Source organism: Clupea harengus, chromosome 5 (genome assembly GCF_900700415.2).
Source record: "Clupea harengus chromosome 5, Ch_v2.0.2, whole genome shotgun sequence".
Classification (NCBI taxonomy): domain Eukaryota; kingdom Metazoa; phylum Chordata; class Actinopteri; order Clupeiformes; family Clupeidae; genus Clupea; species Clupea harengus.
Window position 1 is genome coordinate 22,945,643 of NC_045156.1, and position 12,370 is coordinate 22,958,012.

The 12,370-nt window shown below is 39.5% G+C and overlaps 1 protein-coding gene across 1 annotated transcript; it reads right to left on the reverse strand.

Moving 5' to 3' along the window:
• Window positions 1-2,887: 2,887 nt before the first annotated feature.
• optc (opticin) lies at window positions 2,888-10,447 on the reverse strand. Its single transcript, XM_031567116.2, has 7 exons — window positions 10,312-10,447; window positions 9,022-9,198; window positions 8,047-8,209; window positions 7,625-7,783; window positions 7,086-7,288; window positions 6,168-6,263; window positions 2,888-3,227 (listed from the first exon to the last, which is right to left on the reverse strand). Exons 2-7 carry the CDS (start codon window positions 9,196-9,198, stop codon window positions 3,057-3,059), a joined length of 969 nt encoding a protein of 322 aa, XP_031422976.1. The 5' UTR covers window positions 10,312-10,447; the 3' UTR covers window positions 2,888-3,056.
• Window positions 10,448-12,370: the final 1,923 nt, after the last annotated feature.

Consider the following 12,370-nt stretch of genomic DNA (forward strand, 5'->3'; position numbering starts at 1 on the left):
ATGGCTGGCCAACTGGCCTGCTCTGCCGGCTGCAGATCCATCAGTGGCGAACACAGCCTGGGCCTGCCGACCAGGCGTGCTGCCAGCTGAAATCGGACAAGGTAGGTCTCGAGCGGGCCTTCTCCTTTGCAGCTTCATTCATTCATTCATTCATTCATTCACTCCCCACTAGTCATCCAAGGCGTGGGGCACTGGCTCCATCAGCCACTTCTTCCTGTAGTCATCAGGACGGAGACACGGCCAGGTCCAGCCTTGTTAAGGCCCTAATAAAGCCTTTCGGCCATGCCCCACCCCGCTACAGCTGGTCAAAGAAACCTTTATCGTTTACCAGCCTGGTCATTCTGGATCTCATTTCTGACACCATTGTAACATCCAGCAGGAACAAGGGACAAGCTTCTTTGGCATCAAGCCATTTATTTTATTTACACACAAAACAAATAGGCAGGAAGCACGGCCACTGGATGGGATAACACACAAGGGAGGTCTAATCTCTACATAACACAGTGGGTAAGGGTGGATAAATACACCAACTACACAGAATCCAACACACAGGCATCTACACAGACTAAAACTGGTGACAGAAATAGATGCTTACATCAACACAAAGGAGGAAAACATGAGTACATACCAAAATCGAACACAATTACACATTAACATTCCGGCTACATTTGCACAGCACTCTGGGATCATATCACATATGGAAGCGACTACAATATAATTTGTTTTAAGAGCTGCTAAGAATCCAAGGCAACCACTTGCAGTATGCTAATGGCTATATAACAAAAGCAGCTACCAACTGGCTATCAGGAAGAAAGACCACCACCTTACAACAAATTGCAAAATAATCAGATTCTAGCCTACACTATGGACAGGGCCGTAACCAGGGTTTAAAGAATAGTGAGGTCCATGGAGGTGATCAGGTTATCAAAATTATATAATTTACATATGTGGCATGACAATGTCGGAGTAGAGAGCATACACACACGACTACACCACCCTTGGAATTTCACCCAGGGAAATAGTTAGGATATCAAACTAGCCCATTAAGTGCACACAGGTTCATTTACTGAGGAAGCAGAGACGTGGTTTCCATAAGGAGTGTGTACACACACACACACACACACACACATTATTAAATAAAAATCACCAGGTAAAATACAAGAATTTGTAGCTGCAGGAGAGGGTAAACAAGGGGCAACAGACAATAGTACCAACACAGACAAAGAACCATCTGACCTTGCCAAAGAAACAAAACCCAAATAATTTCAGCCCAGTTGCCAAAGCAAGTTACATGCAGCCGCAAATGAAGAGATACTAGATATGCAGAAAATAACCACACTACAACTAACCAAACAGTGTGAATAAATAGCAAACAGAAAAGCAGGAAAAGAGAAAACTAAATGTAGTACACAAGGGCCACTAAACCAGTAAGTCATTAGACAAAAAAACATGACATACATAGGCAGACAATGACACATTAGCAGCAGCACTAACAGGCAGAAACTTGATTAATGGAGATATATTATGGGGACTCCACCTACACGTCGATTAGCTAGCACAAAACAGGGTATAATGAGTGGGTGAGTAACTAACAGACGTTCATACACAGAGCGAGGGCACAAACATATCTGCAAGCAGTGTATAACGAACGTAAGATGATCTGACTCGCCTAGTTCATCAGGAAACGGTCTACAGCCGGGTACGAGGACCCGATCAAAGTAGAATTAGTCACAGAGGAGCGAACTGGAGTTGGCAGTAACAGGTACCGTTAACCTTCGTCAGCACACGCAGAGACAGACGCCACCTTGTTGCCGTTTTATAGGGGCTGGACAGACTAATAGAGTGCCAATTAGTGCCAATTAACGCGTAGAATAGACAGGGCAGGGAGAAGTAAACAAGCGGTGTCATGACGCAAAATTAACCCTTCCTGCTCAACATAGATACCTGTTGCTATTTCGGGAAACACATTTTATTTGTGTTTTACTTGTAAGGTAGACCTATACCACCTGAACTGGACTGAACCGAATTACCTGTACTATGAATATTAAGTGATCAAAATACAGTATTACTACGGTATGATGGTAATTAAGCTAAGTTATTTGTAACCTTGGTTAGCTATAATCAAAAGAAAAGAAAAATGCTTGAGAGTGACACCATTAGCCTACAACCTTACGTCATTGTGTATATATTCATTTACAAATTTGGGTTTGAAATGTTTCGAAGCTGTTATTGATACTGTTGCCGATATAAATTTTCAATGGCATTATGTGAAATGTTAGCATGTTTCATACATACGCCAGACGCGGTACCAGGTTACTGTTTTGAACGTTTCATACAGATTATGGTATAACGATCATTGCTTTGTATAGTATTGTGTCAGCTCTCACCCATGCCACCTGCTGCCTGCTGCCAATGTGCGATTGATGGTGTAAGGGGCTGCACTCGCGCTACGCTCTCAGACAGCGGACACTAGCCTACATAAGAATAATATCGTCTAAACTGAATTAAGCATACACTCGTCTCGGAGGAGAAGTTCTCAATCCAGTTGCATTTAGCTTCAAATTTCATTTTCAGATGTAAAAAAACTGCCGAGGTCCGGACCTCGGTGACCTCATAGCTGGTTACGGGAATAACTATGGGGAAATCATACTTTCTACAACATTCACATATTTCAACCTATTCTTATGGTGATATTCACATGCATGTCAGAATCAATAGACTCGCACTCCAATCTACAAAATTGAAGGAGCTGAAATCACCAGCAGTAGCAGTATCCTCGCTGCACTGTGTGAGATAAATGGGTAAAGTTCTCCCACAAGTGTTCGATTTTAGGTACTGCACCAAAAATGTTAACTGACCTTTAAAATAAAGTAGCCTACAAACAGAACAAAGCCAACAGTCCTTTAATTTACAGGGAGGAGACTTAAATGTATACTTTTTCATTTTCTTGTTTTCTTGTTTTTTTTTACAGAAATGCAGCAATTCATGTGGGGAAATGATATCGATCACTGACATCAATTGGTGTGAAACTTTGTAGTTGTTGTAGCGTTCCTCTGTTAATTCGCATTGCCAACCGGAAGGCGTGGCAAACACACGTAAGCGCGAGGGAAGAGATTGATATTCAGTGGATTGCCATCCAGTCTGATGTCCTCCAGGGCTGGCCGGACATATCGAGTGTTGTGGTGATTACAGAAAGTGTCTTCGTGGAGTGTCTGGATGTTGTTGTTCTGGATGAATACAAAGAGAGGAGAATGTTCCCATAAGGATAGCCTGCCTTTCTACATTTGTCATTATAAGTAGGCTTTAGGATACTCCCACAGAGCTTAAAAAGACACCATAAAGTTTACTTCACTGTAGTCATGTATTACAAAGCGTTAACTCCTGTGTTTATGGTCATACTGTATAGGGGCTGTTGTTTAGGCTTCAAAATGCCTTGGAACCAACTTAAAATATATCTTCCTGTGCCTACTGAACATGTTTAAGTGAAAATGTGCTGGCTAGCCGGTGGGTTCTGTAACCTCAGGTACATTTGGATACACAATTTGTAACTTTACAATAGCTCTTCAAATTTTGATATTAGAGCAATCAGCTAGTTCGATTCCCTGTCGAAGCGTCCTTGAGCAAGACACTGAACCCCTAATTGCTCCTGATGTGCAGTGTGCCATCAGTGTAAAAATGTAAAATGTGTATACATTGTAAGTCGCACATATGTAAGTCGCTTTGGATAAAAGCGTCTGCTAAATGACTAAATGTAAATGTAAATGCAATCATATTGTTGGATTACACGTCAATCAGCCTTAAATGTCCTGTGCTAACACTGGTCATGATCTAAGTAGTCAGGCTTATCTTGACTGAACTGAAGCTATCGGGTATACGAAAAACAACACAAATACGAACATAGTGACCTCATGGAACATCACAGAAAAAATGATTTTATAATTCTATGCTTGACCTTAGCTATTTTATTAACACTTTGCATATCAAATGTATACTAAGACTCAAATCAGCCTGTAAAAACTGAATCAACTGAATGCCTACCTTAGTACAATATTATTCTTGGAAATTTGGAAACAAGTAGGATGGGATCTCAGCTGCAGGAGAAAACTAATTTTCTCAGACTTTAAAAATCAACCGCACTTTAAGTATGAAATGACTGATAAGTGTATGGCACTGTTTGTAGCTCGACAGGGGAATGGGTGTAAAGAGAGGCAGGGGGTGCTGTATGCCAGTTCAGTGATCCATGGAGTTAGTAGTTCATTCAGGTTGATCTGGAGTAATATGTGTCAGCCAGGGATTCTGGTCTGATCACTGGCTGGAGTATTATGGCAAATAGGAAGCTCCAGAGAAAAACAAGGTATCACCAGCTAATGACCTAAGACTTTAAAACAACAGTATGCAGCAATTTGCCACTTTTTAAAGATATATTTGTATAGGCAACTAGTTTCAGTATCATCTTCAAATTGATCACATGAAAGACAGATTAACACACCTGTCGTTCCCGCTAGTGAATCTTTCACAGTTAGATCCAACTAGAGCCAACAGTGTTCAGCTGTGCAGGTTTGGCATGCACTTTAGGTAGTTAACTTGCTAGTGTTAGACCAAAACTCCTTACTGCCGCTTTAGGCAGCTGATGTTCCAAAGTGACTGCACTCGCCAGACAGACAAACTCGTGGTCCCAGATTGTGCAGGAAGAGGACTCACATGACAAAGATGAACCCATTAATTAGAATGACCCCCCCCCCCCAGAGAAAATGTCATGAGATGCCCTGCCATATAAGGCTGTCATTCCAAATATATGGGACTTATATAGTTGGTTATATGGTTATTACCTGGTTTCAAACTGGGTGTGCTGTTTCATTCAGAGCCATGGAACCTGCTGAATGTCTAATGAGATGAACTGCTAGGAGGTTATTGATATTTCATGTACCTTAATATTTTTTTATTTTGCGTGTGTCCATCCATCATATTTTTATTTCTTAACTTATTTAAACGTCCACTGCATTTATTTTCAATGTCATTTTTGAGTTTGTTGTGTGTAGTGGTGAAGAAAATGTCAAATGCAAGTCATTTATGTATAATGCTCTCGTGAAAGACAGCCCTCTCAAAAAGAAGAACGTGCACAGGAACAGGAAATGAGCTCTCCTACTCATTTCAGGCCTTATCATTAAACATTATGTTGTGGTTAATTCACTAAAATGGCAACCAGCTCTTCTTACTCGGCTCCCTTCAGTTACAATTTGAAAATTGAAAATGTGATGCTATGTCATCCTATGAGCAGGGTAAGAATATCCACACATTTACACTATTAACAAGAAAATGCTTACCCTGAGGCTTGCATATGTGTGTGTCAGTAATCGACTAGTTAAAGTAGTTAAACACATTAATGTATGTTTCTGTTCAATGGCATTTCATCTTTTTAGGACATCTGTCCACATACAAGAAAGAGCATCTTCTGAATCAATATCATGACCTCAGGGTGGAGGCTGAGTTCACAGCAGGGTCAGGCAGTTATCTCAATCGGTACTGTCTCAATCTCAATCTGACCAGGGTCAGTCATCAGTCACCCAGAGTCAATAAAGAAGAAAGTGAACATGCACCGGTAATAACTCAGTTTGGATAATGAGGTCTATCCATATCATGGTCAAAATAAATACAAATGAATAAAACAAAATTCTCTGTAAATGATCAGAGTATGCTATGCTGTTCAGCCCTTTCCACATACCAACATAAAATCATCGACTCATGCTGAAGTGGTGTGAAAAACCCCCCAAAAAAAACACTGATGCAGAGAGGCAGTTCATCTCTATTCACCTAATTTCATCTACATGCCTGTTCTTCTCCGACCATGAAAACCACAGCATAACAGATTCATGCTTTGATAACTATTATCCCATCAGTTAACTTCATTCCTCTAGAGAAAGGCCCAATTAAATCATTCCACACACCTGATAAGAAGACAAAAGACTCTGTGCCCAAATAATTGGCTAGGCATCATTTGGAAAACTGCATGACAGATCATTAAAAGAATGGGCATGACAGAATATGGGGATTATCTTTCTAGATCCCACTTACTTCCAGCTACCAACACCAAGAACCTGGAGCCATCAACGCAAGTCATGTGGTTCTACATATCTTAGGATTTGTTTTTCAGGATTCGGATATCTTACCTGGAGATGGAGTACTCGCAAGCTCTCAGGCAGTGGAACAGGGACATAGTCTAACTGGTTCTTGGAGAGATACAGGAACTGTAGATTGCTCATGTCCTGTGGGGGAATGCCTAGTAGTCAGTGATGTGGTTACACTTGATTAGATTGCAAAAATGAGGCTTCAATGGGTTCATCAACAGTGTTTAGCTAACGGTTACTCGGATGCCTTAGGGGAGTGTCAGGTTCACACAGCACACTTATCATTTTTTATTTGCCACAGCAGAAGTTTGGCTTTAAAGTTGTGTCTCAGTCATGTTAACTATATATAAAAAAGCAACTGTGGGATGTTCTCTCTCTTAACCACATCATATGTCCATTCTGTAGTTACTATTTACAGAAGCCCTGAACCGCATGTGATACATGAGTGAAAACCTTCACTCATTATTATGAGATTTTTTCTTGTTATTTCAAGATAATCTCAAAATAATGACATATTAAATCGCAATATCAAGATACTATCTTGTTATTTAAAGATATTAAGTCTTTATTTCAAGATTTCTTAATGTCTTCAAATATCAAGATAGTATCTTGAAATAAAGACTTAATATCTTTAAATAACGAGATCAAATCTCATAATAATGAGCATAATAATGAGAAATAGGAAAACAACAAGCCAGCCACCTGTTTCGATGTCTGCAAATTCTACAAAGAACATTAAAAAAAAAAAAGCTTGATTGGTCAGCAAATAAATTGTTATCAGGATCATTGGGTTCTTATCTGTCATCCTCCAAAGGTGGATGCATACATCTTTTAACTGTTTTAAAGAACAAGGTTAATGCTCTTCACAAAACACTTGTACCAAAGGGTTAGGTGAATCGAGGACAAACAAATGTCTCTTGCAAGGCACAAGGACTCTAACAATTCTCCTTTTCTCCTGACCTTAAAGGCTTCATCGTGGAGTCTAGCACTTTTCAGCTGGTTGTTGCTGACATCCAAATGCTTAATGGTTTTGGGGAGTTCTGGTAGGGTCTGAATACGATTGTCAGCTAGGAGCAGCTCTTGTAGCTGAGACAGGGACCGTAAAGCATCCTCCTCAATAGCAGAGATCTGGTTTCCTGTCAGGTCAATGCGCTTCAGCTGATCTGGAAAATAAAGCAACAATTTACACTTGTTCAGTGAGCATTGGTCAAGAAATTAAAACATGCTAGCCTAATATGTATCACTTCAGAGGTATATCAGCTAACAGTTCCCTGCTCCAAATCGTGTGCACTAGCACATAGCACACACTGAGCTCATGTGTAAAACGAACATGTTTCCCATTCTGTTTCTCAAGCTTTCTACTCTCAATTAAGAAACCTGTTGACCTAAGTAAGCCAATTCAAATTATGTTCCGACACTGTGTCCATGTTTTCACTCTGCATTTTGTAATATATGTACAAACAAAAAGACATGATCAGTTTTAGTGAAAGTGCGATTACTCAAGTGGACAAAGTCCTTGGTTTGAAGTCGTTTGATGCTGTTAAAGCGAGCATAGAAGTGAGTGGTGTCCTTTGGCAGGGGAGGAATCTGGTCCAATTCAGCATCATCACAGTAAACACTGCCACTTATACACACACACAGCAAACAGGTGGGCATGCCTGTGGAGGAAACTAAGTTAGTTCAGCGGTGGACAAACTGGAAGGGTTTTCAAGAAGACACTGTGTCACCGTGGCCCCCCATTTCATATGCGAATACATAATCACCCCAATCACTTTACCTTGCCATTCCCCCCATACTAGTCTTCCACTATTCCCTGAGAATAAACTCCAAATGTGTCCATGAAAAAAAAAAAAACAAGGGTGCTAGACTGAAAGGATTAACACGAGGAGTGTATGAATGCAAAATTGAATTATGAATTCACCTAATCCTGAATCCGGGCCAAATAATCCTGTTCCAGTGAAATCTAGGGTGGGAGGGGTTGGGGCTTTGGTGGGAAGGAGAGCAAGAGGCACCTCCTCCACATGGATGACGGCAGGTGGCTCAGGGCTGGGGAGGGGAGGGGGAGCGATTGTGCCCACTTCAATCTAAGAGGAAAATAAACCCAGAAAGACAGAAGAGTGTGAAGAGCTAAACATGAAGCACACTCCAATTGAGTCAGGGGTTTTGGTAGACATTTACAGTTTTTAAAGTAATACGTACAGTATTATTTATAATTTTTAGTCTTGTAGAATCTCACAGTGATGGGCAGTTAAGAATTAATGTTACATATACATGTTTGTATATTTTTGCAGTCTGTAGAATCTTACACGTGTTATTTTTGCAGTGATATATATTTGGTGACATGGTTCATTGTGCTGCTAACTCTTGAGTTTTGGAATGTTTATGTTCCTCACCATCATTAGATTGTGTTGACAAAAAAGTGGGACCAAAGATTTGTAAAGGTAGAATATTGTCTCTGACAGGCCCGTGTGTCAGCAACAAATGAGGATTTACACAACTCATTAATATCAATTACAGTCAATTACAGTTTGATTTCAATTTACATCCCAATCATTTAAATCTAAATCAGTTCCCGGAGACTTTTTCACAACAAGCCCTTTCAGTATGACGCAGACCCTTTTCAATGATGAGGTTTATAACCTGTACCGTCCCTCAGTGCAGGACTACTTGTGTGCTGCTGAGTTCCTTCTGCTCAGTTCTATTTGATCAAATACCGATGCCCTAAAGAGGTGTGGCATTAAGGTTGACAATGTCAGACATTAATGTAAGCCATGAACTTGGTAATATCGTTGAATGGAATTACTATTTTGTGCTTTGTGATCATTTATGAACTTTGAATTTTGAGGCCTATTTTCTACGCATTCATAGCATGTGATGGGACCTTGGGTGACCGCACCTCTTCATCAACGTCATCATAGTCGTAGCCTTCTGCATAGTTATTATGTTCCCAGGGGTCGGTCTCCACGTCGTAGTTCTCCAGGTCATAGATGACTGGATTTGAATCCATCGGTGGGGCACTGTTGCTTCCTGTGATCAGGCTCAGGGCCACAAGGAGAGCCGTGAACAGCACCATCTGCAGGGCATACAGAGAATTACCTTAGAGGGAAATTGACTGATGCTTCAATCGGATTACTACAGTGTGCACACTTGATGTGGAACAAGTGAAACCTGTATATATTATGGATAAAATTACATATACAAATCAACGTGTAGGAACAACTTAGCAACATTTAACCAATGCGTTCGTTTTCACTGCAATGAAATGTATTATTATTATTATTATTAGTTGTTTTTCAATCGCTGGAGGCAGTACCACAAATTTAGTTGTGGAGGCCTTTAAAAGGAAGGATTCCAAGGAATTTGGTTGCAGTATTTGTGTTAGACAGTTGCTCCAATGTTTACTTGACCCTTGCCGACAATCTCTCTGTAGTCTACTCCCTCAGTCATATTAGCATAAGAGAAGATGTCTTGTGTTAACATCATATTAAGCATTTTTGTTCAAAGACATCTTTGGAAACATTTTCTCAGCACTGTGTTGCAATGGATATGAAATACAAACTCTTTTTAACAACAATGTCAATGTTTTTAAATAGTTTTGGGAGGACCCAAAGAGCTGACCTTTGGGACCCTCTTTAAATGGAACCAAAGGAGCTATTATCGGGTGTGTTTAAGACTCCAGGAAGAATGTTTGCCTTGGAGGCTGACACAAACTTGTGAGTGGAATCTAAACCCAAGCTGGAAAAGTAACAGTAGCAGACTATCACCAGGGAAGAATCCCCAGAAGTATTCATCAATTACAGGCAAAGTCAGTGTGTACTAAACTAAAGTTGTTTTAGTTAAAATCTTGATATGAGGCAAGACATTCCTTAGCATCCTCTACACTACAGCATCATCTCACCCACCTATTACCATTAACACACACACACCTATTATCAACTATTTTAATTATAAACATATCTGGCAGACTGTAGAACTGTCATTAAGTTAACATTCTTGGTATTTCATGTAAGAATAACTAACAGTGACATGACAAATTTAGCCTCCTTGTCCGCTGATCATACAGTATTTATTTATTTTTTGACCAGAGAAAAGCAGTTGTCAAGCAACCTAATACAAATAAGTCACATGAAAGACTATGTTTTACTAGTTAGACGGCACATTTCACATCTGAAACAAAGAAACATACCTTGTGTGTGTTTTTCCGTGTGTGGAATTATTTCAGTCCAGTTGAGTTTTGCGAACCCCTGGTGATATAGCCTCAGAGTGTAGCAGGCACACTCTGCAAACTGTCAATTATCAGCCGAGGCTGGAGTGAGGGCAGAATGGCCGGGAAAAGAAAAGCAAAGGGGGGTATGACTCCAGAAGAGGTCATTTGAGTCTGTGTTTGCTCAGCTGTAACCAATTCAATCCACTTCAATATTTCAGTCTACTCTCACTTCTATCTTTTTTCTTGGCTTTGACCCTTTTTAACAGGTTGCTTCACACGAAGATCAGCGGGCACAGAGCAACCAATTTGGCAAGTAGTAGTCAGTTTCTCTGATCCTGTGCTAACCTGGTATTTAAACTGTGTCTGTATTATTGCTATTATTTGCTTTGCCAAATGGAACTAATTGGCTTTGATGGAGTCTATAGCGGTTTTTGAACAGTTTTACGGCACTTCACTACACATAGTTTATGTAGACACACTGTTCTGCTAGACTGCATTCCTGGAACCTACTGAAAACAGCATGCATTGACCTATTGATTCTAATACATCAAATACCAAAAACATTAAAATATTGACTAGAATACAAAGTGTGGTTATTATATCACACCTTTAATGTCCATGATGATTCCATCAGTTTGTTCTCCTCAGAGCTAAGCCAGACTCCAGGATGCCTGCCAACAGTGTTCCCACAGAAGTTTAATCTTTTCTCTTCTCCAGAATATACTCTGTGCCATGTGCCGTGCATTCTTTTAGTTTGACCTTGCTAGTTACCACACCACCTCTCACCAGTGGCCACGTATTTGCTTTGGTATCATTATACAGACTAAACGAGATGCATTCTTGTGTTCTGCATAATATCCATTAATTGAATGGTGTTTAGAGACTATATTCTTTGCAATTCTTTTAATGTAGCAAAGAAAATATGCAGCCTATTTTGACAGAACAGTCTCAAAACATCTCAAGACAGTACAGACTAAATGAAAGGGACTGATTCAACCCTAGTGTTGGACATAAAGACCATATTGCAACAAGTCATTCAATTAAGTTTGGTAAACATTGACATCTACATTATATTTGATTAAGCTTGTTCGTATGCAGGACAATTGGACTACAAATGAAATGCATGGCATGTCTGAGCCTGAAGTGAAATATGTTTTCTTCCTTATATTTGCCTTAACAATGATAATATCAATGTATGATGTAAAAGGCTAAAGAATTCTTTGTAAGTACCGTTTAACCCTTTGAAGTACCAGTGATGTCTTTAAGTATTTATGATACATTTTCAGAATACAAGAGAAAGTCTGTGCATTTGGCTTTTTTTTTTTTAAAGCATCAGTTTCAAAAAGCAGCTCAAATTATTAATGGTGTGCCTAATTCTAATCTACTAAACTGTAATGAAAATATCAAACCATTCATGGCAGAAGGGGGAAACCCACAACGTCATGTAGTAACAAAGATTCCAGTGAATGATTCCATGAATCCAACAGAATTTCTAAAAGGTTACTAAAAATAAAAATATAAATTAACAGAAATATGTCATTGGACACCATAGAATATTTGATGGTACAAAACTAAACCAGAGATTGACATTGTATTTGCTCAATTTAATTATCTTGTTGATGGAATGTAGTATATATGTAGGCCTGGAAGTCAATACATATTTTGAATGCCTAAATATCACTGAACGGGTCAGCTGAAATGGTTTGAAATAAAATGGTATGGTCTGGTAATTGTTATCATGCCATTAGCAAAACATTCCAACAGTTGTTTGCTGATTCTCTTTTCACTCACAACTCTTTTTTTAACAAATGAATTTGAAAACAGCACTACAAGTAGACTACTTTACTTCAGAGGTTAAAATATGCAAAAAGAAAACTCATGTTAGGTCACAGTCAGTCATACACACTTTTGTTAATTTAGTAAAACTTTGGTTCTGTTTTTATTATTGTGACCAAGAGCTTGTTGTACTGTTTTGACAATAGAATCTTTGGGGCTTGAAACTGTTTCAAAACCAGTGGATTATATCTCTTTATGCAAG

Coding starts and splice junctions, on each gene's coding strand:
- optc (XM_031567116.2), bottom strand. CDS start 9,198: ATGGTGCTGTTCACGGCTCTCCTTGTGGCCCTGAGCCTGATCACAGGA. Junction 8,210..9,021: donor ATGATGACGTTGATGAAGAG/GTGCGGTCACCC, acceptor TTTTCCTCTTAG/ATTGAAGTGGGCACAATCGC. Junction 6,264..7,085: donor TCCACGATGAAGCCTTTAAG/GTCAGGAGAAAA, acceptor ATTCCCCCACAG/GACATGAGCAATCTACAGTT.